This window comes from Lagenorhynchus albirostris, chromosome 3 (assembly GCF_949774975.1).
Source record: "Lagenorhynchus albirostris chromosome 3, mLagAlb1.1, whole genome shotgun sequence".
Taxonomy (NCBI): Eukaryota; Metazoa; Chordata; class Mammalia; order Artiodactyla; family Delphinidae; genus Lagenorhynchus; species Lagenorhynchus albirostris.
The window spans coordinates 159,209,732-159,235,800 of record NC_083097.1 but is presented as its reverse complement, the minus strand read 5'-3'; the positions used below and the strand labels follow the sequence as shown (position 1 = coordinate 159,235,800).

Genomic DNA, 26,069 nt, shown 5'->3' with positions numbered 1-26,069 from the left:
AGAACCCAAACCCAGGTAATGCTCAGAGGCGTGGCAAAGTGTCTCCTCACTCAGTGGCCCACCGCATGGATACGGCACCCTAGCCGCTCAGCCTCAGGACCAGCAAAGGGACCGTCTTAGAGGGCTCGAAGCCACTGAGCGTGCACGCACTCATGCACCCGTGTGTGCAAAGACCTGGATGGAGGGGGCAATCCCACAGGCTCAGATGTTTGATTCTAGCTTCTTTATGGGGTCCATGAGCTCAGGGAACCGCAGAGCCCCATAGGGCGAGCGTGGACTATGAACTTGCAGCTGAGGAGCTGAGGGCCGGAAAGGGAAAGGCCCCACCTCCAGTGGCTCCAAAGTCCTAGCTGTTGGAGGCAGTGAAGTGTGTGTGCTGGTGACATCACTGCCTGAAATGCCCCCATTTGCTGCAGAGACCAGTGTAATTGCCCTTCATACAGACGGTGTTGATCGTGTACTTGCTCTGAATGGAGGATGCTCCCCAGACCTCTCCCAACTAGAGAATTTCCCCCCATTTTACAGAGGAGGAAACTGAGGTACAGCCGGGCCCCTCCCCCCACACACACACCCTGACTTTGGAGGACAGGGTGGGAGGATGAGAGCACACAGGCCAAATCCTGCTTTCTGCTTCCCGAGCTCCATCTGGCCCTGGCTTGGTCCCTGGAATCTGCATGGTCTTCAGGGTCAGGCACCCAGCATACCCACATGTCCACTGGGACCCAGGACTTTCCATCAAGTTCAGACCTGCTCTCCACCACAGCATGCTGATTACCACACCTGTCCTGGGCCCACCTCGGGCTACCCCTTGCACACCTGCGCTTAGGACCACCCTCCACCCCAGGACCCCCAATAAATAAAAGAATACCAGCACTTCTGGGGTGCTTATTCTGTACCAGGTACTCTTCAAAGTATGTGAGCTCTTCACAACCACCCGGTGAGGTGGGTTACAAATGAGGCCTGGGGAGGTCAAGTCACTGATTCAGACACGAAGCCACTGGGGGCCAGGCAGGCTCTAAACCCACACCTTTTGACTTTGCAGCCTCACGGCTTCTAAGAGCTTTCTCCTGCTCACAGCTGTGTCTCTACAGCCTGGCATACAGTAGGTGCTCAATCAGTGTTTGTGGACTAATTGCTTTCTCACAGAACTCACAACTCACCATCCTTCTGTCTGGCATGCCCATATCCAGCCTGCAAACTCCTACTCAAACTTCAAAGCCCCATTTATAATGCCTTCTGCTTAGGAAGTCTTTCTGGCATCCCCCTCTAGGTTCCTCTGGCCCTTGTTCTCTTCCACCAGCCCACGGGACTGGAGGGGTCCATGGGGCTGGGGGTGTTCACGTCTGGCTTTTTCTCCCCCAGTATCGCCCCGCACGGGCTAGGTTGGGGGTGGAGGGGCAGGGCTAAGGATTATTAAGGAGATTAGATTTCTCCCACCCATCCGTCTTTTCTTCCTCTCCTCTCTGGCGATGTGAAGGAAACTTCCTGGAGCAGGAAAAGGCTTGTTATTTATTTTATTAGAAAATAGAGTGTTTATTTAAAGAACATTAAAAGGCCAAGGACCTGCATGAGAGTTGGCATGAGCAGGAGTGGATCTCAGGCTCAGCCAGACTGAGTGTTGGGATCCTCTCCATGGAGTCAGGGCCTCAGGGGAGGCCAGGGTGGGGGACCCTCGGGTCTAGCAGGAGGGCCAGGGAGCAGTCAGCGAGCACCAGGACGCAGTGCAGAGCTGGGGCCAGTGGTGCTGGTCGGCCTCTGCAGGCTCAGCAGCTCACCAAGTACATCCCTGTGGAGGCAGGGTTGTGAGGGGTGCGGGGGGGGCCCTTGCCCCTACCCTGGGATCCCCCAATCCTCTTCAAAACACCCCCCGTAACTCACTGTTCCCACTGCCCCATGGACCCCAGCAGCCCCTTGTGGGGACGGGAGAATGGGGGTGGGGATGGGTGCACCAGAGGGGCTGCTGGCTCCCTGCCTTGGGTTCTTGCAAGGATGCCGGCCAGGGGACACGTCTTCTTTTATTGGCTGCACCCGCGGCATATGGGAACTTAGCTCCCCGACCAGGGATCGAACCCGTGCCCCCTGCAGTGGAAGCTCGGAGTCTTAACCACTGGATCGCCAGGGAAGTCCTGTAGGGGACACTTCTTGATCCCTCTCATTGGGGCCCTGACCACCCCTCTCCACCTGTGCCCCCCATCTTGGGTCTCCAGGCCCCAACACCCACCTATCCTTTCCAAACACCCCAAATGCCTCCCCCACCCCCGCACCCTGGCAGAAGCAGGGAGTGGGGCTCAGAGCCCGGCCTGGTCTTGGCTCCGGAGATGCGCAGCGGCAGGGCGAGGGCGTACCTGTGGCGAACCTTCTCTTTACCAGTGACATGCGGTAGCCACTCCCCACCAGCTCCAGGTCCACGCCGGACAGAGTGGCCCCCTCGCTGGTGAACTGAGCAGCCACAGGGCTGGGTGTGCTGGGCCCCGAGCGTGGCTCCCAGCTGGCAGACAGGCGGCCAGAGCCTGGGGAGGTCTGAGGTCAGCTGTGTCCTGTTCCCCGACCCCAGTCCTGCTGTGACCTGGGCTCCTCCTCAGCCCTGCACCCGAGCCCTTTGATCTGTGGCTCTGTCCCGTTTGACTTCCTCTTGTGTCCTGCACCCTTTTCCTTTGGCCCCACGGGGCTGTGTGTGGTTTGCAAAGGAATCCTGCCTCAGGGCCTTTGCACCTCTTGTGCCCACCCCTTGGGATGCCCTCTCCTCCAGCTTCGTCAAAGCCCTTTCAAGCTTTCCTTGATGGCTACACTGCCCTGCTCCTAGCACATCCCCAATCCTCCCCTAGTTCGTTTTTAAAATTTTTTTAGCTGTGTCGCGCAGCTTGCGGGAACTTAGTTAACCGACCAGGGATTGAACCTGCGCCCTCAGCAGTGAAAGTGGAGTCCTAACCACTGGATTGCCAGGGAATTCCCTCTCCCCTAGCTGAAATAAGCCTCTCCCACTTGAGACCCCCACGACCTTAAGCACAATCATAACTCACCCCCTGTCTCGGACACATCCGGAAGCTTCCATAGGAGCCTCTTCTCCTCCAGGTTCCTGGCATCAAGAGAAGCTTGGTCCGGTCTCCACCAGAAAGGACATTGGGAGCCCAGGGTCCCAGCTCAGTTGCCCCTTGGCTACATGACCCGAGAAAGCCGGGTCTCCTTCCTGGCCTCAGTTTTCCCATGTGTGAAATGGGAGTGGGGTGTGGAGCAGCTGGTTCCTGAAGGCTCTACAGCCTTGCAGCACTTTTAGATGATGCGTTTGGCCCTATAAATTTGGCTTCTTGGTGGCAGGTTCTACCTTTTGTACAAAACAAAGGCAACATTGTGCAGTGACTGAAAGCCAGGGACCACCAGTGGGTGGCTGGGTTGAAATCCTGGTGGAACCTAGGTAAGTGACTTAGTCTCTGTGTGCCTCAGCTCCCCCTCCATAAGTGGGGATGATGGTGGCCAACCCCTTGAGGGATTGCTAAAAGCCCCAAGCCTGTCAGTGTGTGCAGAAAACAGGGAACAAGCCTGACATGTAGGAAGCTCTCGGTGCCAGACATTATTATTGCTAGTAATATCACCCTTAGCTCCAAGCAAGGTGAGCCCACAGGGAATGGTCAGGCCTAGGGTGGACCCTTCAGTTGGTGTATCAAAGGGAGCTCTGCTAGGTTCTGGGGGCACTGCTGAGCTTCCCCAGGCCTCCCACATGCCCTCACCAGGTGGCAGCCGGCTGCAGGCGGACGTTGGTCACAGGCTCCCCTATGGGCAGCAGGATCTGGACATTGGTGAGTGGCGTGGACACGGCTGTGACACCAGGCCGGTAGCAGTACTCCACCGAGACCTGAGTGAGGGTCGCCCCGCACTGCCAGTGGGTGCTCAGCTGCAGAGGCACGGACTGGGGACCGGGGCGGGAGAACTAGGGGAAGGGAGAACAGGAGAGAAGACACGGCTTGAGCCGTCCTGTCCTGCCACACCGCATACTATTCAGCCACACTGCCCCTGCCATGCCACCCGCCATTCAACTGACCTGACTGCACTGCCTAGGACACCCCAGGGGCTCTTTGTTGATGAGAGGCTGTGTTACAACACGTCTCCAGCAGAGGGCAGACGAGTGCCCCATTCTAACAAAGTCTTGGGGACAGGTGCCAGCTGCCAGGTCCTGGGATCGGACCTCTTCTAATCTGCACGATGGGGCCATCTGCACTAGTGGGGGCCAGGCCCCCCTACACTGCCCACCCCGCCTACAGCTCACCCCACGGTCATTGCTATCAGCCTCCATTTCTGCTGCCTGCTCACCCTGTCCCCGTCCACCATCCCCTCCCTGCCCCCTCTGCCCACCCCCCATCCACCTGGCCCACCTGGTACCGCAGCAGCACTACGTTGTAGTAGGAGGCAGCTGGATTCTGTTCTGCCTGACGCTGCAGGGCCTCAGTCAGAGCCGCCATGTTGAGCCAGAAGTCTTTGGTCTCAGGGTCGCTCTGGGAGGGGTCACTGCAGAGACCGGGAATAATCACCCCAACCCTCGGGAGACGCCGTCCCAAGGGCCTCCAGCATCCAACCTACACCAAGGGCTTCCTAAAGATGCAGATTCCCAGGCTAACCTTGGGACCAATAAAGCATAACTCCCAGGGAAGGGCAAGGGTGGGAAGCAAAAGACAGAAGGAGAGTGAGTTTCAGAGAGGGAGAGCAGCTTGCCCAGGGTCACACAGCAAATCCCGGGAGGCAGAACAGGAATTCAGAGCCGGGGTGCTCCTCGCCCCCACCAGTCCCTGGAACCCCCTAACTTTTCTCCCTTTCCTCAACAGTACCTGAAGAGCAGGTCAGCATTGGGGTGGAAGTGCTCAATGGGGGCTGTGTGCACGAGGCGGAAGCTGAGGACCGGTGGGGGTGGGGTTCCGCTGAACACGCGCACGATACCAGCAGGGAAGGTCATGGTCAGCTCCCCAGTTACTCGAGCCAGGCAGCTGGTGGGGGCGGGTGGTGAAGGCACTGGGCGTTGGCTCAGGGCTGTGCCTGGCACCTCACGCTCCCCTCTCTCCTAGTTTCACTGTAGCCTGTGGTTCACCAGGTCCCTCAGAATCAGCAAGGCTCTGACCATGGCCAGCCTCCCAGCCCCAGCCTCCACCTCTTGTGTCCCTGCCTGGACAGCAATCCAGACACCAGGAAGAATCCACACTGGGCTGAAGGAGACAGGAACACCCCCTTCTCCAGTTCTCTTTTCCCCAGGCCACCAGGAAGCTCAAAGCAAAACATTCAGTTTTGTAACTGTCCTCAGCTTAGGTTTCCGGTCCAATACTCTCCTCCTCTTTGTGGCTTGATCTTAAGGTCTTTTCGGCTGGGCACCGCCCCCAGATTATCCCTGGTCCCTCAACTCACCCTTAACCTGCCCCCTCCACGGGCCTGGCCTCTGGTCTTGCTCCCTTCAGTTTGACGCCCACAGCAGCCTCAGAGGAGTTCCTCTAAACCGTGGCTACATCAATGCCTAGCCCTGCTCAAATGCCTTCCATGGTTCCTACAGCCCTCAGGATGGGTCTGGTTGTTTAGCTCAGTGTTCCACGGTAAAGCAGATCATGAAACCCATTTGAAAGCTGTCCCTGCCGGAACCTAGATGCACAGCCCCCAGGGAGCCCTATGTTTGCCTGTCACCATCTGCACTGTGCCCCACCACTGTGTACCTGGGGTTGTGGCCACGGAAGTAGGCGTGGACATACTCAGTGAAGGCAGTGGCCACGGGCAGGGCATCCTGGGAGCCCAGGACCACAGGGCTTGGGCCCCGGGAGACTCCTGGGGGTGGCAGGGAGGGAACGAGGGACAGGCAGAGTGAGCACAGGTCCCAGGCTCCAGAACCCGCCCTCTGCCGACACGGCCTCCATTGTATCACTAAGCCACACACCCGGATCAGAGGTGAAACTGAGGCCCAGAGAGGACCCACGTACCATGTCCTGTCTGGGATGAGAAGCTGGGCCGTTCTGGGATGGTGCTGGGGGCTGAAGAGCCCAGTGGGGATGGGCTCAGGGAACGAGACTGGAAGGGAAGAAGATAGGCCAGCCTGTGAACACCCTAGCAGCAGTGCCCCGATGCTGACCCTGAAGGCGACCCCCAGCCCGGCTCCTGCCACCCCCCCCACCCTACCAGGTCCCCGTTGCTGCGCATGAGGGGACAGGATGCTTTCCTGGAGCGAGGTCTCCGGGGTGGGGCTGCCAGGCCCTCCCTGGCTGCAAGGTCAGCAGGTACAGGCATCAAGTCTGGGGAATGAGCATAAGAACAGACACGGCTGAGCTGCTGCCTGGGCCTCTCCAACCTCCCCAGGGGAGGAACTCAGCCCCAAACTGGGAGTTGGGCTTATAGGAGGAGACCCCCTGATGGTTGGGAGTCCTAGGGCTACAGAGAAGGTGCTGGACAGGACTGTAGACACCATCTGCAACCCTGAGTCTCCCAGACACTACACTGGTGGCTCAATAAGGGGTGAGCTCCCCATCACTGGGGGTATGCAAGCAAGGGCTGGATGCTCAGGAGGTAGGCACTCTACCGGGGGGGGGGGTGAGGATTTGGCAGAGGCATTTTACCCAACATTCGGCAGTTCCAAGGGTAGTCTCCCACCCTGGCTTGCGTCTGAGTCACACCCTTCTAAATTAACTAATCATGGTGTAACACCTAGGTTCCCCTCGCTCTCTTGCTTCACTAGTGTCCCTGCTTTGCTCCATCTACAAACGCTTACTCGCCCATCTCCCCTCCTACCTACACCCCAGGCTGTGCCAAGGTTCTCAACAGGGTTGGATCCTTCATGATGCTGGGGCCGCCCTGCATACTGTAGGGTGATGAACAGCCTCCCTGGCCTCCACCCCTCAGACGTCAGGTATACCCCGCCCCCAAGTGGTGACAATCAAGTAACAGTGGTGACATTGCCAAGTGTCCCCTGAGGGGCATAACTGGCCCAGTTGAGAACCTTAGTTCTACAGTAAAGCGCAGACAACTTTATCTGTCTACACTCATGGTCTACACTCACTCCCCTGAGCCCTCCCTTGAACCAGCTCCAACCAGGCTCTTTCTTTAACCAAGGATGGTACCAAGCCCCCCACCCACCCCGTCACCACTGCTGGGGACCTCATGTGGTCACAGCCCACAGTCCCTCTGACTCAGGCCCCCAGGAGCCAACCAGTAGCCAATGCCCTCCTTCCTCCCCCCCCCCAGCCCTGCCCCTGCTCCAGCCTGGGCGCTCTCCTACCCTCTCCCTGGGCAGCCTTCCATCCCACTTCAGCTTGATGATGTCTTCATACAGCTGTCCACAGGGTGCTCCAGCCTGGCCTCCCCCATCCACCTGCCATCTAAAGGCCCAGCCTTGACACGCCCCCACCCCAGCTTCTTCCGCCCCATCTTCCCTGCTCTTTCTGCCCTTCCCTCTCCTTTCAGCTGCCCTCAGGCCCTCTGCCCTGATTCCTCTGTTCTCTGGGTCCCGTGACTGTCTTCTGGCCTTCTCCCCACTGTTACCCCATCACCACTTACCTGGACTCACCTCCCTCGTCTCTGGCTCTCATCCTTGCCTACCAAGCGGTCAGAGAGAGCCTTCAATCCGAGCAGGTCCCACCCCTTCTTTGCTCACAGCCCTCCCTCCTGTGGCTCTGACCCTGCTAGGGGTAAAACTCACATTCCTCCCTGGGACCACCAGCCCCCACCTGATCCCATCTCCCTGCCGACATCTCCCCCTCCACTCCCTCCTTCTCCCTTCATCACTCTGCTCCACCCGCACTGGCCTCCTAACTGTTCCTCAAAGGGTCTTGCCTGCTTCCACCCCAGGACCTTTGCACAGGCTGCACCCTCTGCTGGGAATGCCCTTCCCCCGCCATGTCCATATGGCTGCGTCCTCACCTCCATCAAATCCCAGCTCAGATGTTCCCTCCTCAGGGAGGCCCTACCCTTCTGAGTCCTCACCAGGCACCTGCCACCTCCTGCCTTGTTAAATATCCGTATCACTATTGTCCCTGCAAGAGTGAGGGTTTCTGCCTGCCTGGGTCCCGGCTGTGTCCCCAGCATCCTGTTCAGACCCTGGCCACATTAGGTGCTCAATCCTCCCCCAGGACTCAGATAACTCTCAGACTAGGGGTGGAGGAACTCACCTCCTCCAGCCACAGCCTCCACCCCCCAGGGACCCGGGGATGGTGCGAGGGGCTGTGGTGAGTCTGATGGCAGCAGGGGCTGCGTCCCCCTCGACTCTGGGGGCGGCACCCTACAGGTAGGTGGGCTCTGTGGGGTGCCTGGGCGGGGAACCCAGGAATCCGGGGAGGGGCCGGGTGCCACGTGGGACGGTGAGTCCAGGCCAGAGTCCTCCACGTTCTCGGGCGACGAGGAAGAGAAAGGCGAGGGGCTGGAGGTGAAGCCGAGACTGCTAGAGCCTGGGGGAGGGAAGGGGGCAGCCAGCTCCAGACCCCACTCACACGGAGTCCCGTCCATCCTCCCGCAGGCCACGCCCATGTCGAGGAAGGTCCGCCCCCATTCGATGTCTCCCCCACCCCCCTCCACCCCAGGCCACGCCGTCTGGCTACTTTCACCTCCACTGATGCCTGCCTATCCACTCATTGTCATCCTCACTCCCACGAAGGCCACACCTTCTCGCCGGCTCCGCCCATTCGTGCCATGGCCCCGCCCACCCTCACTTTGACCCACAAAGGACCCCCACAGTCCTCCGTCCGGCCTGGCCCACGGTCCTGAGCCTCCTATCCTTGCAGTGGCCCCACCCTTCCTCCTGCGGGCCGCCCGTGTCCCCGAAGCCCCGCCCCCATCACCTGTAAAATCTTCATGGTCAAAGGCGGACTCTAGGGGAGGCCCAAAGAGGTTCTTGGAAACCTGCTCGTCCGATTGCAGCTTCTCTGCACAGCTGGGGACAGGGAATGGACAAGAGGGGCGTTTCCATGCCTCCTCCCACTTCGGGACCTTTGTACTTGCTGTTCTTGGTCTTGAGCTCTGTCCCCCACGATCTCCCTGCGGCCACCTCCTGCTCCTTTTCAGGGCTCAGCTCAGAGTCCTCGCACCTCCCCTGCTACCCCTCCACCACGGCCCCAACTAAAGCCACCCACTCCTGTTTTCCATCACATTGCCTGCTTCAGTTTCTTCACAGCACTTGGAAGCATCGAATATGCTCTAACTTATTTAGTATTTAAAAAATCTGAGCCTCTAGAGTGGGACTCTGAGGAGCACCTGTCTTGGTCATTTATCTCCAGAACCCAGCATAGCACAAGTACACATAAGGTGCTCAATAAATGTTCATCAAGTGAATGACTGAGTGGTCCCTCAAAGACGGCACGCCCTTAACTCCCTGCCAGGATAAGAGAAGGGGAGTCAGAGACATGGGGAGGCAGCAGGGGAGGAGGAGAGAGGCAGGGATGGCCCTCACCTGCCCACTCACGTGGGCCCAGTGTCCCATCTCCCATGGAACCCACCTGCCAGCCCTTGGGGCAGATCGAGGCCTCTGTAGTTTCCCAGCGGTGTCCCCTGCAAGAGATGCACCTCCTTGAGCCCTTCTGTCGCCAGGCCTGCACTGCTTCCCACTCCACACACCAAGGAGACCAAGGTTTGGAGCTGTCTAGTCAGCTGCCCAAGGTGACCAGCAAATCAGGCAGAGAGGGGTTCGAACCTGAGCCCACTTGTCTCCAGTTTCTGGCTTCTTTCCCAGCCCCAGCGATCCCTTTTGGCTCTCATTTAATTCTCATAATGACCCCATTTTATAAAAGGAGATCAGAGTGGGTAAGCAGCCTGCCCCAAGTTACACAGCAGAGCTGGAATTCAAACCCACACCCACACTCCAGGCCCAGTCTCCCTTCCACGTGCTCCTCGTCAAACTGAAGACCCCTTAACAGGCTACTCACGTGAAGAATGGCGTTTCATGGTGCCCTGTGGACAAAGGGGTGGCATCAGGTCGGTGGCATCCAGCCAGCCCCACCTGCCCCACACACAGCACCTCCCCACGCCTCACCCCTGGGCCAGGAGGGAGGATGAGGCTGCCAGCTGTGGCCCTAAGCTGTGCTGCGGCAGCCTCGGGGCTGCAGGTTGGGGCCCGGGCCGGGGCGGGCTTGATGTGCACGTAGAATTTGCGGGGCTCGTCATCATCGAAATCGGAGTCGCTGGATGAGAAGCGGGAGGGCTCCGCTGTGCGTGCACTGCAGTCAAGGGGCCAAGCGGATTCTAACACGGGGTTTCCCTCCAGTCAGCCCTCAGATCCATCTCTTCCTGCTCACATCCCTTCGAGGCACTGCACAATTCCATCTCTCACCACTTGCCACCCTTGCCTTGACACCATGTATTTGCCATTCTCCTCCCCCCACAAGCCTTCATACAAGCATGCCCTGTCCTAACTAGTAAACTCCTATTCAGCTGCTAAACCCCAACACCGGTGACCCCCTCCTCCAGGAAGTCCCCTTGGCTCCCCCTCTGGGGTAACCAAGCTCCCCTCTCTCCCTCTTGTTCAGCCCTGATCCCGCAGGGGCGAGTGTCTGCATTTGAATCTGCTTGGTTCACAGCTGGAGGCTCCCCTCAGGATGTACACAGAGAGGGTTGCTAATGGTGGGCGGATCACTGTGGACAGAGCTCTGTCCTTGCTGTGCCAACAACTGCCCCCAGAAGGCGCCAGGAGGATATTGTTCTGGGTCACATCAGGCCGGACAGTGAAACCTTCTTCATCCACCTCTGGACATGTCTGGGGGGACAAGTGGTGAGTTAGTCTCTCCGGCACCAAACCTCCCATCTCACCCTGCCATGCCCCCCTCCACCTGTGGGCCCTGACTCAGACCGAGAAACAACCCCAATGGCAATAACGATCTTCTCGCAGTTCGTGGGCAGGTTCTTGGAGGAACAGAACATGCCGCAACCTGTCCTGAGGGGCAAATCGAGGCTAAGAGGGGACATTGGTCCCTCCCACGTGGTCCATGGGAGTTTGCAGCCACGGTGGAATTTGAACCTGGTCCCTAAGCTGTGCTACCTCTTGCCCCTTGAGCTCCAGGCTTGGCTTCCAGGTCTGGGCAGGGGGGCCAAGGTGGGATGGACCCCTCCCACTTGCAGCCCGGCCTGGCCCCTCCCATGGCACTCACCCCTGAATCGGGCTCCAGGGAATCTCTGGGAATGCAGAAGGAGGTGTCAGTGTCAGCTCCCCCACCTCCTCTGGCCCTCCCCTCCGCCCCCAACACCAGACACGGAACCTGGGGCCAGCCCCTGGGCTGCTATGTTGTCCTGAACTAGCCCTGCAGGTGGTGGGAACTTGGGGCTTGCTTGGGGCCGGGGCAGTGAATCTGGAGTTAGCTGAGCACAGGGTGTTCTCAGTCAGCTTGGAAGGGGAGGAACCCTGGAGTTAGTCTGAATGTAGGGCTCACCTTGGCAGGGGAATAATGGGGCTAGCCTTGGCAAAGAATCCTGGGCTAGCCTGGGCAAGGGTAATCCTGGGCTAGCCAGGGAGACCATGGGCATAGGGAAGAATGTGATACCCGTCTGGGCAGGGAGACTCTTGGGCTCATCTTAACAGAGCAAGAATTGCCAGGCTAGATTAGGTGGGGAAACAGTAAGCCTAGCCTTGACAGAGGGAGAAATCCTGGGCCAGCCGGGAAGGGGGAACAGGCAGGCCCTGGTCTAGTCTTGGCAAAAGGAGGATCCTGGACTAGCTTGGGCAGTGGTAATATTGAGCCAGTCTGGGACAGAGGAGCTCCTGGCCTAGCCTGGGTAGAGGGACTCCTGGGCTAGCTTGGAATACGATTCTCCTGGGTTACCCTAAGCAGGGGCCTTCTGGGATACCCTGGGCAGGGGGAGGGATCTTGGGTTAGCCTGGGCCAGGGCTGGGTTGGGGTGCTTCCTCACACAGCTGCAGGTGGCTCCCGCTCCCGCCGGCTCAGTCCTGGGAGACGAAAGGCCTTGGCTCCCCGCAAACGTTTCATTGCTGAGGACAGATGAGGGGGATGCAGCTGAGCCCTGGGGGGTTCCCTTCCCATTCAGCTCTGTCTCCCTCATCCCTGTCGTCCAGCCTGGGCATCCAGGCCCAGACGTACTTGCCTTCCTGCAGGGCAGCCGCACTGTACGTCTCAAAGTCCAAAGGCCCTGAGACAGAAAAGATTGAGAAACTCAGCTGGGCGGGGAGACTGGGCCTGGCAAGGGTAGCAGTATACCTCTGGCCACACAATGGCACCTGGATTTGAGCTCAAGACCAGTCAGGGTCCAGGGCCTGAGCCAAGATGCTGAACCAGCCCCAGAGATGGTCATGAGTGGGATGGGCCAAGTGTTCTGGTCCTGCCTTGGATGGTTGCCACCTTGGGATGGACCGGAGGGGGCACTGCCTGAGTTACTTCTTCTACCTCCAGCATTTCTGCGTTGGGTGGTTCAGGGGATGGACCATAAGTCTATGAGATGGGCTGAGCCTCAGGTGCCAGGATGATGACCTGGGACTCACTCTCAAGGGTGATGGGGAGCCATAGAGGGTATGTAAGCAGGAGCAGGGCATGACAAACCTGGAGCCAGTGAAGGGCAAGAGTGGGGGCCCACACAAGGAGAGGTGACCTGAGCTGGTGCTGGGCTATAGAGACAGGAGGGAGAAAAGACAGACCCTAGTGGTTGACTAGAGCTAGGGACGTAAACTGTGTACCAGCATCTACTGAGTGCCTACTATGTGCCAGGTACACATTTTGCCCTTTATCTGCATCAAATTACTGAACATTCACAACACCATTAGGTGGAGGTTATTATCATCCCCACTTTACAGGTGAGGAAACTGAGACTCAGAGAAGGCAAGACAGACGTCCAAGGTCACACAATGAGCGACAAAGAAAAGACACAAACCCAGATGTGACCCCAAAACTTTTGCTCTCAATTCCTCCTCAACTCTGTATCTGGACATTTTCAAATTGGTCTTTTGCTCAACAACCCTCAATGGCTCCCTTGGGCCCTCAGGGAAAAATCTGAAAGGCTGAGCTTGGCATTCAAGGTCCCTCTGGTATCCAGTTGTAAGAGATTTACGCATAAGATCAGGCAGCAGATCCTCTTCCTCTGTGGGCTACTGAGTTAGATTTGTCATCAGCCCATTTTTCTGATGAGGAAAACGAAGCCCAGAGAGGTTCATTCTCTTCCCTCTTGAGTCCTGTTCCTTCCCTACAGCTCCACAGCCCAACCCCCACAGATACCCAGACTCACCAGGCTTCTCCTGGCCTGTGCCCTTGCTCTCTGCAAACTTCCTCAGCAGCATCTCCACGCTGATGTTTTCTATGTTCTGCTTAAACTCCTCATGTACCTGGGCCAGGCGGACGAAGTGTGTAATCAGGCAGGGCCAAGGCCCTCTTTCCCAGAACCCCAGCTTCATTCCCCACCCCTGGCCCCACTCACCTGCCCAATCTGCACATGGGTGTCCTCCACTGAGTGAGCATAAGAGCCCAGCAGGGCCTTCATTTGCCGCAGGTGGGTCTCCTCCATGGCTTGGAAGCGCTGAGGCAGGAGGGGAGGGGCAAATGGGAAGGTGGGGCCACAAGGAGTGGCTATGTGACCCAGCTTGACCAATAAGGATGTTCCAATCCCCTGGCCTCAGTGATTGGTTTGGGGAAGAGCTCTGGGACTTCTGCTGGAACCATGGAAGAAAACACTTTCATACCCTAAGTCAATGTGTTGGTGGATGCATGTGGGGGCTGCTGGTGGCTACTTTGCAACACACACACACACACACACACACACACACACACACACACACACCCGGGAGGGTATGTCTGCCTGGGAGTAAAGCCCTCAGGGAGAAAAACAGACTTGAGAAGCAGAGAGGCACAACTTCCTGTCAATGCCATTGGAGCACCTGGATCCAGCCGTACCTGAAGCTCTGCCCCCTGAACTTTTCAGTTCCCTGAGCCTATACGTCTCCTTGTCAGTTTGAATGAAGATTTCTATCACTTGCAACTTTCTATCACTGCAAAATCAGAAAAAAAAATCTGATTCTTAATCCTGAGATCCCAATCTGCTTTTCAAACATTTGGGTAGACAGAGACCCAGAGAGGTGCAGTGCCTTGCCAAAGGTGGCAGAGCTGGGGAGAGATGGAGGCTGGACCAGGAATCCAGGCTTTTCAGCTACCATGACATGTCAGGAGACTCTTGGCTTCTAAACTCTGCACTGTCTTCTTCAAAAACCTCATCAGTGATAATAAAAATAATAATACTAATACTTCATAGAGTGGTTTCTATGCACCTGGTACTGTCTGAAAACTTCACATATGGTGACTCATTTAATCTTCACAACAATTCTATGAGGCAGGTACTATTACTGCCCCGATTTTACAGGTGGGGAAACTAAGGCACAAAACTGACTTGGTTTTTGAAATAATAATAACAGTAACAATAGCTAAGTGGCTCTAGAATTCTACGGCTTTAAGCCTGTGATTCTAAGGCTTCTGGAGTCGAGGGTTTGGAAGGTTCTGGACTTCTGGGGCCAGAGCATCCTGGGCCCAGGAATGTGTAGGTCTCTAAGGTACCGATGCCTGGTTCTTACCAGAGCTGAGTCCAGCATCTTCTGCTCGAAGTCGGCACGGGCTGAGTTGTACTTCTCCACTGAACGCCGCAGGCTCTCTGCTGCCTTCTTGGTCTTGGTCTCTGCCTAGGAGGCACAGGGAGGGGACAGAGTTGAGAGGGTGACACTCAGGGCACTTCCCCCGGCCCCATCCCCCAGCAGGTAGACTCCTTGGGGTGCCCAGCATGTATGTGGTTCATGCAGGTTCAATGACCATCGCTCTGTGATATGTTTTCACTCTCCCAGCAGGCAGCTCCGTCACCCCCGGCAAATTCCTCTGACCTGTGTGGGCCAGCGGTGGCTGGGGACCTGCAGCTGTGTGCCCACCTTGTCCATCTCCTTCTGGCTGGTGCTCTCCCTCCGCAGCCGCTCCTGGTCCATGCAACGGTTCAGGTAGTTCTCGCGGGACTTGGGCAGGAGCTGGCTGACGCCTGCAAGGACCTGCACAGCGTCCAGGGTGCCCACTGCTTCCTCTTTGCACTGTGGGAGCGGAGAAGAGCATGCGGGGCTTCCACCTGAAGCCCCTGCTGGGGTACAGGACCTGAGCAGACCCCAGGTGTATGCCATGAAATTCCCAGCTCCCCAAACTCTGTGGGATTCCAGGTCCTAGAGAATACTTTTTCTGAGTATTCTATGAATTTCAAAAATGTTAACTCTTTAAATAGGTAATATTTACACATAATTCACATTTCAGAAAGTTTTAAGGGATGAGTTCAGGTAAAAACCTCCCATTATTACCATGATACTTCACCAGAAATAACTGGCACATGGACCATCAAATGTGCCCATTTTTTATGACAAATGGCAACAGTCCATACTGTTAAACTCACTGCTTTTTCCACTTAATAATTCATTCCCAAGACTGTTCCATATCAGCCTGTAGAAAACTTCCTTGTTCCTCAATTTTTTAAAAACTGTGGTAAAATACATATACAATAAAAGCGGCCATCTTAACCATTTTTAACTGTACAGTATGAAGTACTACCAACTCCCTTTTTTTTTTTTTGCGGTACGCAGGCCTCTCCCTGTTGTGGCCTCTCCCGTTGCGGAGCACAGGCTCCGGACGCGCAGGCTCAGAGGCCATGGCTCACGGGCCCAGCCGCTCCGCGGCATGTGGGATCTTCCCAGACCGGGGCACGAACCCATGTCCCGTGCATCGGCAGGCGGACTCTCAACCACTGCGCCACCAGGGAAGCCCCCAACTCCCTTTTTAACGGGGGTTAAAAACCACAGACTCAAGACTTCCCTGGCGGTCCAGCGGTCAAGACTCTGCACTTCCACTGCAGGGAGCGCAGGTTCGATCCCTGGTCAGGGAACTAGGATCCCGAATGCCGCACGGTACGGCCAGAAAACGAAACAAAACAAAACAACAAAAAAAAACCCTGCAGATTCTAGGGATCTGTAAATGCAAAGCCTTTATGACTCTAGAATTCTAAGCTTCAAATATTTTGGGATCCTGAGAGTCTAAGGTCTGGCTCTTCCAGAGTCTAGAAACGTCAAATAACAAGATCTGTAGCCCCTGATGCTCTAGATCAGGGGTCATTTTCACACATCACAAAATATTCTTCTTTTGGTTTTTTTTTCAACCACTTAAAAATGGAAAAACTATGCTTAGCTCGAGGGCTGCACAAAACAGGTGGTGGGCTGGTTGTGGCCCGCGGGCCGTAGTTTGCAGATCCCTGCTCTTGAATTTTGAGACTGAAATTCACCAATGCTCAGGTCTGTGAGATTCTGAGTTTGATGTCGTGGAATTAACAGAATTCTCAGAGGCACACACCAGGGGCTAGAGGTTCCAAGGCCCCAGAAGTCCTGGGATCCTGGGAGCCGCTGGCATCCCGCATCCACCAGCCTTGTGGTACCCACAGCACACACCTTCTTGTGTGCCTTAAGCTGTTCCTCGCCGTAGCGGAGCACGTCCTTGATGAGGTCCTGCAGCTTCCGTGTCAGCTCCAGGTGGCAGAGCGCCAGCTTGTCTGAGGAGACTCGGAAGACCTCCCAGAGTGGGGCGAAGGTCCTGGAAACAGGTGGGGTCACACATCCCGGGCCCAGCAGGCCCAGCCCCCCAGGGACCCCTCATACAGCATGGCTGGCATTGGCTCAGGCATCTAATGTGTGCCGGGCCCTGCTAAGCATGAACACATATGAATTCATTTAATCCCCACTGCAGTTGTGTGAGGTGGGCCTGTGGCAGATGGGGAAACTGAGGCATGGGAGGCTCCATAACTCACCCAAGGGCCCTCAGCAAATGAATATCAGAGCTGGAATTTAAACCCAGGCCGAGGCCCCGCAGTCCTCTGTCTGGACTCCAGGCCCCGCCTGATACTCACAGGCAGCTGAGACTCAACCTGCCCAAATCAAGTTTGAGGGGCTTTCCCACCTCGACAGAAGACCCCTCTGGCCTCCCCACTGCCTTTGCTCTCTGCTGCCGCCATTTCAGCCCCCGACAGAACCTTTGCCCCACGGGAGCCGCAGGGAACTTTGCAATGCCAATGGAACCACATCACATCCTGGTTTAAAAGTCACCTGTGCGTTGGGGCCCTGTGGCCCCTTCCCTCTATTTCTCCCCTACTTCATCTCCACTTTGTCCAGGCCCTGCAGCCATGCCAGCCTCTTTGCTCTTCCTTGAACATGTACGGTGCGTTGCTGCCTCAGGGCCTTTGCACTAGCTGAGCCACCTGCCCGGGTCTCTGTCCCGCAGACACCCCCATGGCTGATTCCTTCGCATTACTGAGGTCTCGGCTCCAGAGATAGCGGCCAGCCTCTAAGGCTCCTATTCTGTTCTCTTCCTAGCACTTTTCTCCCTGGGAAAGGACTTTGTTCATGTTTGTGGTTAACAACCGTCTCGTCACACATCCCAGATGTACACCTATGAACAGGGCATGAAGGTGACTGGAGGCTTTATCTGTCTTGATTGCCCCGGGCCCCCTGGTGCCTTGAACAGTGCCTGGCACACAGTAGGTGCTCAGTAAATATCCAGTGAATGAATGAATGAACTAGTGAATGAATGAACTATATTCCTCTGTCCAATCAGCCCCATAAGCAGGGGGATGACTCCCTGTTCCACATATCACAAGCGTGAAGAGATGTCCACCCAAGGGCAGGCTCCTGTTGCCCCCCCGCAGCGCACCACACCCTTGGCCACTCCTGCCCCACCCAGAGCCCACTCACCCCACCGAGGTCCCGTTGCTGGCCAGCTTGGAAAGTTTTGCCATTGCCTTCGAGTAGGTCTCTTCGATGGTGGCCCTGGGTAGGAGGACAAGGCAAGGATGGGGAAGGTTCTGAGCACACTTGGGAAAGGCCCCACACCCCTGGGCCTCAGTTTCCCCATCTCAAGCATCTAAGCAGTATCTCTCCAGGAGAATGATACAGTCCCCTGACAGGGGGAGGTGTTCTGGAAATTCATGGGAGAGGTTTTAATCCTTAAGTAAAAACATCAGTAGTAGTAGCAGCAGTAGCAACAGCAGATAAACAAATTTTGAAGCACATAATATAAATGTTTTATATGCTTTGTCTCCTTTAATTGCAGAAGACAAACTCATATTTCCTCTTTCCCTCTAGACACTGCTAAATGCCTACCTAATATCCACTCACATTTTCATCCTAATAGAACCTCAGTTTTGTTTGGGGTAGCAGTGTGCCCAGTTAAAACCAGTTACCCATTGGGGTATTTTCTGAGAGAGGCACCCGTGGGGTAGCATAAGCAACAGTGGATGGATCCAGGGTCTGAAGGCCCATAAAATAAAGAGTGGCCCCTGTCCTGTATGGCTGCAACAGGTCCCACGTGACAGCCACAAAGAGAAAAACCTGGTTAATAATCCTTTGGACTTTCTGCCCAGATTTAACGGGCGTTCAGCTGCTGAGAAGCTGGGGAGCAGAGGCTGCCTTGCCATTTGAGTTTATTATGTTTTCTCAGACGTCGGAGCATTGACATGCTGAGATGCAGATTATTTCATTATACATGATTTTTCTTTTATCATACTCAGGGTCCCGAGATTGAGTTTTCAAAATTCTCCTTGTAAGTAGGTCATATTAGCGTCTCTTCAGGGGGAGGCGTTAGAACCTGGTGATCGTCATTTAAGATGGGGCATGGGGCTGATAGTGTTGAGAACCATTGGTTTGGAGGGTCTTCAAGCCCATTTGGTTCCTGGAGACCCCAGGGGCCTGGATCCTTTCTGGCAGGTGTGGTGTGGTGGAAGGATGGAATGGGCAAGGGAAAAGGGGGGCACCAGGGTTGGGGCACAAGATGAGCATGGCTGTGTGGACTGTGGGACATGGCCATGGGGTGGATGGGGCTTGGGGACCTCACCTCTCCCGGATGAAGTCAGCCAGCTCCTTGGTGGAGATGGGCCCCTGCTTCACGCTGTGGTACAGGACCTCAAAGCCATGGTTCTTCTCTCCCTGCAGGGAATGGGGGTGGAGATTGAGAAAGGGGATGGAGAGGACATCAAGGTTACCTAGCCACAGGGGCTGGGCTGACGAGCTAACCAGAAGTCCATCCTCTTGGTTGTAGGGATCGGTTCAGGCCTGAGCCAGTCAACCTGTTGCATTTCCCCCTCGTCACAAGGATTGGTTCATGGGCCTTAATTTGGTCCAATCAGAAAGAAGCCTGGGAGAATTCCCTGGTGGTCCAGTGGTTAGGACTCTGCACTTCCACGTCAGGGGGCCCGGGTTCCAACCCTGGTCAAGGAACTAAGATCCCACAAGCCACGAGGCGTGACAAATAAATAAATAAATAAACAAAATTTGAAAATAAATAAAATAAAAATTCAAAAAAAGAAAGAATCCTGGGATTTTTCTCCCATAGTTGAGGGAGAGACATTCTCACTCGCTGGTTGTCTCTCTCTGTCACTATCTTTCTGTCTTTGTGTGTGTGTGTACCTCTGCCTCTGTTTGTTCCTTTCTCTATCAGTCTCTTCCCCTGTTTTTCTCTCTCTCTTTCCATAAATGATTGTGTGGTCACAGGAGATACTGGAAACCAAGTGGAAACCATGAACTTTGGAAAGAAGCTGAACCTGAGAGGGTCTGAATAAAAAGTGTGTTGAGGAGAGTTGCTGGATCAAACCAACCCTGAAAGCCACACTACTGCACAACTTTTCCATTTTATGAACTAATATGACCCCTGTTGCTTAAGTCACTGTAGTTGTGTTTTCTGTTCCCTTCAACATGAAAACTCCCTCTCTGAGAACCCCACAAAGCAGGATGCAGGTCTGACACCTCTCTCAGGACCCAGCAATATCCAGTACAGGGTGGGGCACAGAAAGGGCATTTCAGTTTGTCGAACAGATGGACAAAGCTATTTTGCTCTTACCTGGGACTGGTGGGAACAGAGCCTCTACCCTGGTGCCTGCTGATGCCTTGCACCAAACCTCTTTCCTCCTAGTTCTGGGGTCACCATGGTGGGAGAGGCCAGGCCTGTGCTGTGTGATCCAGATCAGTCACTGTCTCTCTCTGAACCTGTAGTGGCTCCTCATTAAGATGGGGGCAGGGAGTCACCTACCTCTCATATGGGGATGAAGTAAATACAAGATGATCCACATCACGGTCCCCTAAAGCCCCAAAGGCAACCCTAGTTTCTGCTGATTCATGGTATTACTTAGTTATCATTGCTTTAAGGTTGCTCTTGTTTCTTCTCCAAATATATTGATTTAAAAGGGCAATGCTTACCACTATTCTCTTTTTCCTTTTTTTAAAAAATTTTTTTCTTATGTTTAGGCCACACCACACGACATGTGGGATCTTAGCTCCCCGACCAGGGATCGAATCCATGCCCCCTGCAGTGGAAGTGTGGAGTCTTAACCACTGGACTGTCAGGGAAGTCCCTACCACTATTCTAAGTGGAAAGCCAGGACCCCTTGCCATAATGAAGGGGACGGGAAAAAATAAGGCAACGACTATGTTTTAATGCCAGCCCGATCCTGTCACACGTGAAAGGCAACATGTCTGAACACTGAGCTGTCAGTTAAAAAGGGTGATCAGCTGTGGTCGGAGGGAAGTCGAGATATTTTAGCACCAAATGGGGCCTTGTAATTAGACTGAAAGAGGAAGCTCATGGAGGGATCCAATGTTATTTAATTCCCGACACAAATCTCTAAAGTGATCCCTTTGGGAGCACTTCACAGACCCTCTGGAAATGATGGTTTCCTCCATCCTCCTCCAACCTGAGGGGTTCACCCTCCCAGTTACCTGGCAGCTTGAAGGATAAAGCCAGAAGTCACCACCAGATGATCCCTCTTGCTGTGCAAATGGAAAAATGGAGGCCAAGACTGGGGAAGACCCAGGACAGCCTCTTGGCCTCGCCAGCAAATAGCAAATGGTGCAGACATGCTGCTCTTTCCCACCACGGTATCCTTGCTGGGGCTGTTACTGTCACCTGGCTCACTAGCCTGCAACTTCCTCAACCCATCCAAATTCTTCCACCTCTCAAGGATCACTGCCAGGCCCTCCTCCTTCAGGAACATTCTTAGACCCTCCTCAGACCCCCACTTCCCAACATGCATTGTTGATCCCTCCAGCTCCCCAGGAATACATTTTCTCTTATACTTCTTTTTTTTTTTAATTTAATTTTATCTTTGGCCTCGGCTTACGGGATCTTAGTTCCCTGACCAGGGATTGAACCTGCACCCTCAGCAGTGAAAGCACACAGTCCTAACCACTGGACGGCCAGGGAATTCCCTAGAAACATACTTTCAAGGCCCAAGTGTCAAATCCTCCTCTTATGCACTGGGTCACTCTGAGCCAGTGACTTCACCTCTCTGGGTCTCAGTTTCCTCATCTGACAAATGGGGACAATGACAGCACTCACCTCCCAAAGGTCTTGGTGAGATGAGGCTGGTACAAGACACAGGGCCTCCTGCACAGTGCTGAGGGCTCAGCAAACAGCCCCAGCAGGCCTCCGCCCACCCTGCCCAGGGGATCCTTGGGTGAGGCTGCACCAGGCACCGCCGCCCAGGCCAGCATCTGGAGCTGACTCAGAGCCAACTGCTGGCCCGTTTCCCAGACCTGGCAAAGCCCCCAGCAGTGTCTGGCTCCCCCAGGCTGGGCTGGCAGCCGAGGGTCCTGGGAGGGGCTGTCTCGGGCCTGTGTCTTCTTTCAGAACTTCTGGACTCCAATCTTGCTCCCACGCCAGCCCCAGAGAGATCTTTCTAATACAGCTTGATCATGTCCCTCTCCTGCTCACACTTCCCCCGTGGCTCCCCAGTGCCGTCCATGCCTCCAGACCTGACTTGGTCCAACAAGACTGGGGCATCCCTGTGTGGCTTGATTTCCCCTGACTGGAGCCCCCTTCAGGCCAGTCAGGGCCCCAGCGTCACCCAGCAAAGAGTCACCAATACTAACAATAGATTAAAAAAGAAACATTAATTAAAAGAAACAGACATTCCAGGGGTACTACCTTAGTCCTGGGGAAGCAGGAGTTTCATCCCTCTTTCCCAGATGCAGAACCTGAGGCTTTGAGATGCAAAGCCACCTGCCCAAGGGCTCCCAGAAGAGCCCAATTCAAATCCCAAAGTCAAAGCTCTTATCCACTGTGTACCAGGCTATCTTTGGAAGGAGGATTTGGGGGTGGCTTCTATTTTCTCTTTGCTGGTCTGAATTTTCTGCAGCGAACTTGCATGCCTCATACAATGAAAAAGAATTTAAAAGAAATGTAGGTGCCGCATGCCATTAAGAGAAATTTAAAATAAATGTAGGTGCCGCTGTCAGGGCTCCAATACTTGGGCGACCACCGATCCTCAAAACGGTCAACCCCCACCCCTTACACAGATCACCACCAGGGCCTCTGAGAGTGGCAGCACTTTGATGGGGTCACACAGCCATTCAGAGGCAAATCCAGGGACTCTGACCCTTGGGAAGGAGATGGAGGTCCGTTCCCCCGCCACCACTCCGCAATTGGCAAGGGGATGCAGCCCCTTTAAGAAAGCAAGTGCTAGTAAGAGGAGCCCCAGCTGGGGAGGGAGAAAGGCCTGTTGCCATGGGCAACGGGTTGCCTAGCAACTGAGCTTCCTCTGCAAGCTCTGGGCTTGCAACTGAGGAAGGGGCTTTCTGCCCTGGTCCTTGCCTGATTCTCCTGTTCACACATCCTCTGTGGCTCCCCATTAGCCTAGCTCTGCGGGAGGAGTCCTTGTGCCCTCAACTGGCCACCCAGTGTCACATCTCTGGATTTCTGCCCAGGCTGCTCCCCCTGCCCAGAATGCCTTTCTGACATCCTGGAAAATCAGCCTTCAAAGCCCATGGCAAACACAGCTCTGTGTCCTTGCTCCTCCTCTGGGCATACCCAAGACTGGGTTCACCTCTGACCCTACAGGGCTGGGTGTATCTTACTGGCTCTGTGTCCCCCAGACTGGAGGCTTCTCAGGGTCAGGGCTTGGATGGAATCTCTTGGGAGGTCCAGCATCTCCCAGAGTTGGCTGGGTGTGGGGTGGTGGTGACAGGGAGGGAGGGAGGGAGTGAATGAATAAAAACAAGTCTGTCTCACTTGGCTCCTTGAGTCACAGTATGTGGTCCCCAGCTTGGAGGGCAGACAGGTGAGCGGGTCCCTAGGGGTCAAGTGAAGAAAACCCCCCAACTCTCCAGGATGGGGAAGATGTGGAAATTCCCTGGCTGGAATGATCCTGGATCCTGAAAGTTCAGTCTGGCCCTGGGTTTGAGCCCTGACTCTGCACTTTCTCACTGGGCTACTTCGGGTGAGAGATTCCTACTCTGGGCCTCAGTCTCCCTGTTCAACCTGTGACTTGCCCAAGATCACAAGGCCTATGACATCTGGGGGTATAGATTCAAACCCAGCCTGACTTTTCCCACTTTAACTTCTATCCCCTGCAGATCCTCCATCTGCCCAAGACTCTGCCTACAAGCCCCCAGGTCCCTCCATCTCCATAAAAGCCCCCACAGCCCTTCCAGGAGCCCCCACCAAAGTAACAGCGGATCTTACTTACCCAAAAATACTCCCCAAAATACGACATTCTGATGGCCTCTATGGAGACCCCCGAAGGCTCTCGTCTGGTGCCTGTCTGAAGAGAGAGGCAAGTTTGAGCTGTAGTCATAGCCAGCTCGGGCCTGAGGAAGGGAAATTCCAACTGCTCTCCTTGTGGAGGAGGGAGAAAGAGGATGGAGGAGGAACCAAAAACCCCAAGGCTGGGAGTATGCCAGGGCCCCTGAAATGATACAGCTCTGGGCATGGTCCTCAAGTAGCCCCCAGCCTAGGGGGACAGAGCTGGATACAGATGCCCAAGCCCTGTTGGGTCAGACTAAATGAAGAGATACGGGCTAGGGGAGCCTAGACTAGAGGAAGGGGCATAGGGGTTGGGGTTTTAAAGCATGAATAGGAGTTCATGGTCAGGGATGGGTAGAAAAGCTCTAGGCCATTTCACATATGGAAAAACTGAGCCCTGCCCAGAGGGGAAGCTACTTGCCAAGGTCACACAGCCAGGAAATGACAGTGGATTTGCACTCGTGCCAGCTGAGTCCCAACCTGAGCACTCAGCCCCACGCTGGGCAGCTCCTGTGGGAAGAGGGTCTGGTGAGAGGTGGACACTGGGACTGTGATCGGCCACATGGCAGTCAGGGTCCTTGAAGTGCCCCTAAGGTTCCCTCGGGGTCTCCTGAATCCCTCTACAACAGTCTCCATGTCATGCACACTCCTGTAATGGACAGCTCATCCCTCGCCATGGTGACCCAGCTGACACTGGTGCCCCTATGAGTCCCAACCCTACCCCCGGAAGCCAATATGTTCACCTGGTATCTGAGTCACTGTCCAGCTCCGTGCCTCAGTTTCCCCATCTGCAAAACAAGAGGGAATGCCTAGAAGGGGTCTTGCTGGAGGACCCCAGGCCTCCCTGCAGAGGGGGCAGGGCCAAGCCACCAGAAGAGGGAGGGACACTTGGTGTCCTTGGCATGTACTTGAGGTTGGGCTTGTCACTGGAGCCCGCAAGCCTCATCCATAATTCATGACCCCGCAGGCAGCTCAGCAGCAGCTGGGAGCCCAGGAGGCACAGTAGCAGCAGGGACGGGGCTGGTGACTGTAGGATGGGAAAGCTCCCTGGGCCTCACCAGGAAAGGACTGAGCAAGGACCTTGGACAAGGCTGCCCCTTTCTGAGCCTCAGTTTTCTAATCTTGAAAGTGAGATTAATTCGACCCATTATCAGCTAGCCCCTGGTCACTTGACTTCTGTAAGTCACCCAGCACCCACCATGTGCCTACCTGGCCAGGACAATACCAGGGTCCATGAGATGATTCAGTCCTGGGCCTGCTTCCTGAGGAGCCCTCAGTCTAGGAAAACAGAGCTGAACACAGATACCCGAGTCCTGCAGGGTCAAAGCTGAACCAAATGGAGGAACAAGGACTGGGGGACCTGGACTAAAGGAGGGGGCGTGGAAGTTGGGGTTTTAAAGCATGAATAGGTGTTCACCAGGCAAACAATTATTTGATTCAACAAACATTCCCAACCACCACCCTGTGCTGGGTGATGCTGGGGCCCCTGAGAAACTCTAGCTCCTAGTGTAGCCCTTGAGGAAACCCAGTCCAGCTGGGGATATGCTAAGCTGACATCCCAAGGGGGAAAAGCCCTAAATTCCCATCTCATTTCTTAGTTCCTGGCCATGACCTAGACCCTGAGCATCTCCAAATCCCTTAGAGTTATGCTAACTGATAAGGGAACCACTAGTCCCATGTGGCAACTTAATTTTAAACTAAATAAAATTATATACAGTTAAACCGCTAGTTCCTCAGTTGTGCCAGTCTTGTTTCCAGGGCTAAGGAGCCACATGGGGCTGGTGGCCACCCAACTGGAAAGCACAGATAAAGTTCTGCTAGACAGTGCTGCTCTAGAGGATCCCAGGAGCCACCGGGCCCAAGTTCCCCAGAAACCAAGCATCTTGCTACTGTTTTTACAACTCCCATTAGATTGCCCCTCCCCCAACATACACTGAGCACGAGTGTGTGTGTGGCGCTGTGTCCAGCTCTTCACAGGTACCACACATTCATTCAGCCTTCACAACCACACCGCAAGGCTCAATCCCAACTTTACAGATGAGGAAATTGAGCCACAGAGAGGTCACTCACTGGCCCCAGGTCACTGTGATTTTGTCCCTGACCTGTCTGCAAAAGAACTCCTGTTCGAAACTTCCACACATGGCTCTGGATCTCCATCTTCCCCCGACCACCCTGCCATCCCTCCCGCCACTCAAGAGTCGTAATGGGGGTCGGGGTGGCAGAGCAAAGGGTGGCCCTGCGCAGGCCCCAGCCCGGCCCAGGAAGTGACACCTACTGTTTCTCCTGAAACCCGGGCCAGGTAGAACGGTATCCCTTCTGCTCCTGAGCGGGGCAAGGAGGGGCAATGGGGGCCTCCTGGCCTGGGCTCAAACTCACCAGACAGTGAACGGGGCCAGAGCCCCTGTCAGCTGGGGCAGGCACCAGGAGAGAGCCACGTGGCCCCTGCCACTTCCGTTAGCACCAAGCAGAGGCCCCTGTGCCTGGGGGACAGGAAGCTCACCCTGCCCCGCCCACGGCCCAACAGCCACCTCCCCTCCCCCTCCAGACAGCACCCATGGGACCTCC

The 26,069-nt window shown here is 55.4% G+C and overlaps 1 protein-coding gene across 1 annotated transcript; it reads right to left on the bottom strand.

The window, feature by feature from the left end:
- Positions 1–1,518: 1,518 nt before the first annotated feature.
- FCHO1 (FCH and mu domain containing endocytic adaptor 1) lies at positions 1,519–24,008 on the bottom strand. The gene is made up of 27 exons (XM_060144727.1): positions 23,922–24,008; positions 23,449–23,519; positions 18,825–18,916; positions 17,687–17,761; positions 16,391–16,532; positions 14,846–14,998; positions 14,501–14,605; positions 13,357–13,455; positions 13,168–13,264; positions 12,037–12,081; positions 11,845–11,923; positions 11,088–11,112; positions 10,639–10,696; positions 9,977–10,155; positions 9,870–9,894; positions 9,444–9,495; positions 8,790–8,881; positions 8,124–8,399; positions 6,142–6,254; positions 5,946–6,033; positions 5,685–5,793; positions 4,818–4,973; positions 4,368–4,500; positions 3,726–3,925; positions 3,021–3,076; positions 2,346–2,510; positions 1,519–1,786 (listed from the first exon to the last, which is right to left on the bottom strand). The coding sequence occupies exons 2-27, from the start codon at positions 23,473–23,475 to the stop codon at positions 1,764–1,766; spliced, it is 2,664 nt and encodes an 887-aa protein (XP_060000710.1). The 5' UTR covers positions 23,476–23,519; positions 23,922–24,008; the 3' UTR covers positions 1,519–1,763.
- Between the last annotated feature and the right edge of the window lie 2,061 nt (positions 24,009–26,069).

Coding starts and splice junctions, on each gene's coding strand:
- FCHO1 (XM_060144727.1), bottom strand. CDS start 23,475: ATGTCGTATTTTGGGGAGTATTTTTGG. Junction 9,895..9,976: donor TCCTCCCTCCTGGCCCAGGG/GTGAGGCGTGGG, acceptor CTTTGTCCACAG/GGCACCATGAAACGCCATTC. Junction 8,882..9,443: donor TCTGCCCCAAGGGCTGGCAG/GTGGGTTCCATG, acceptor CCCTGTCCCCAG/CTGTGCAGAGAAGCTGCAAT.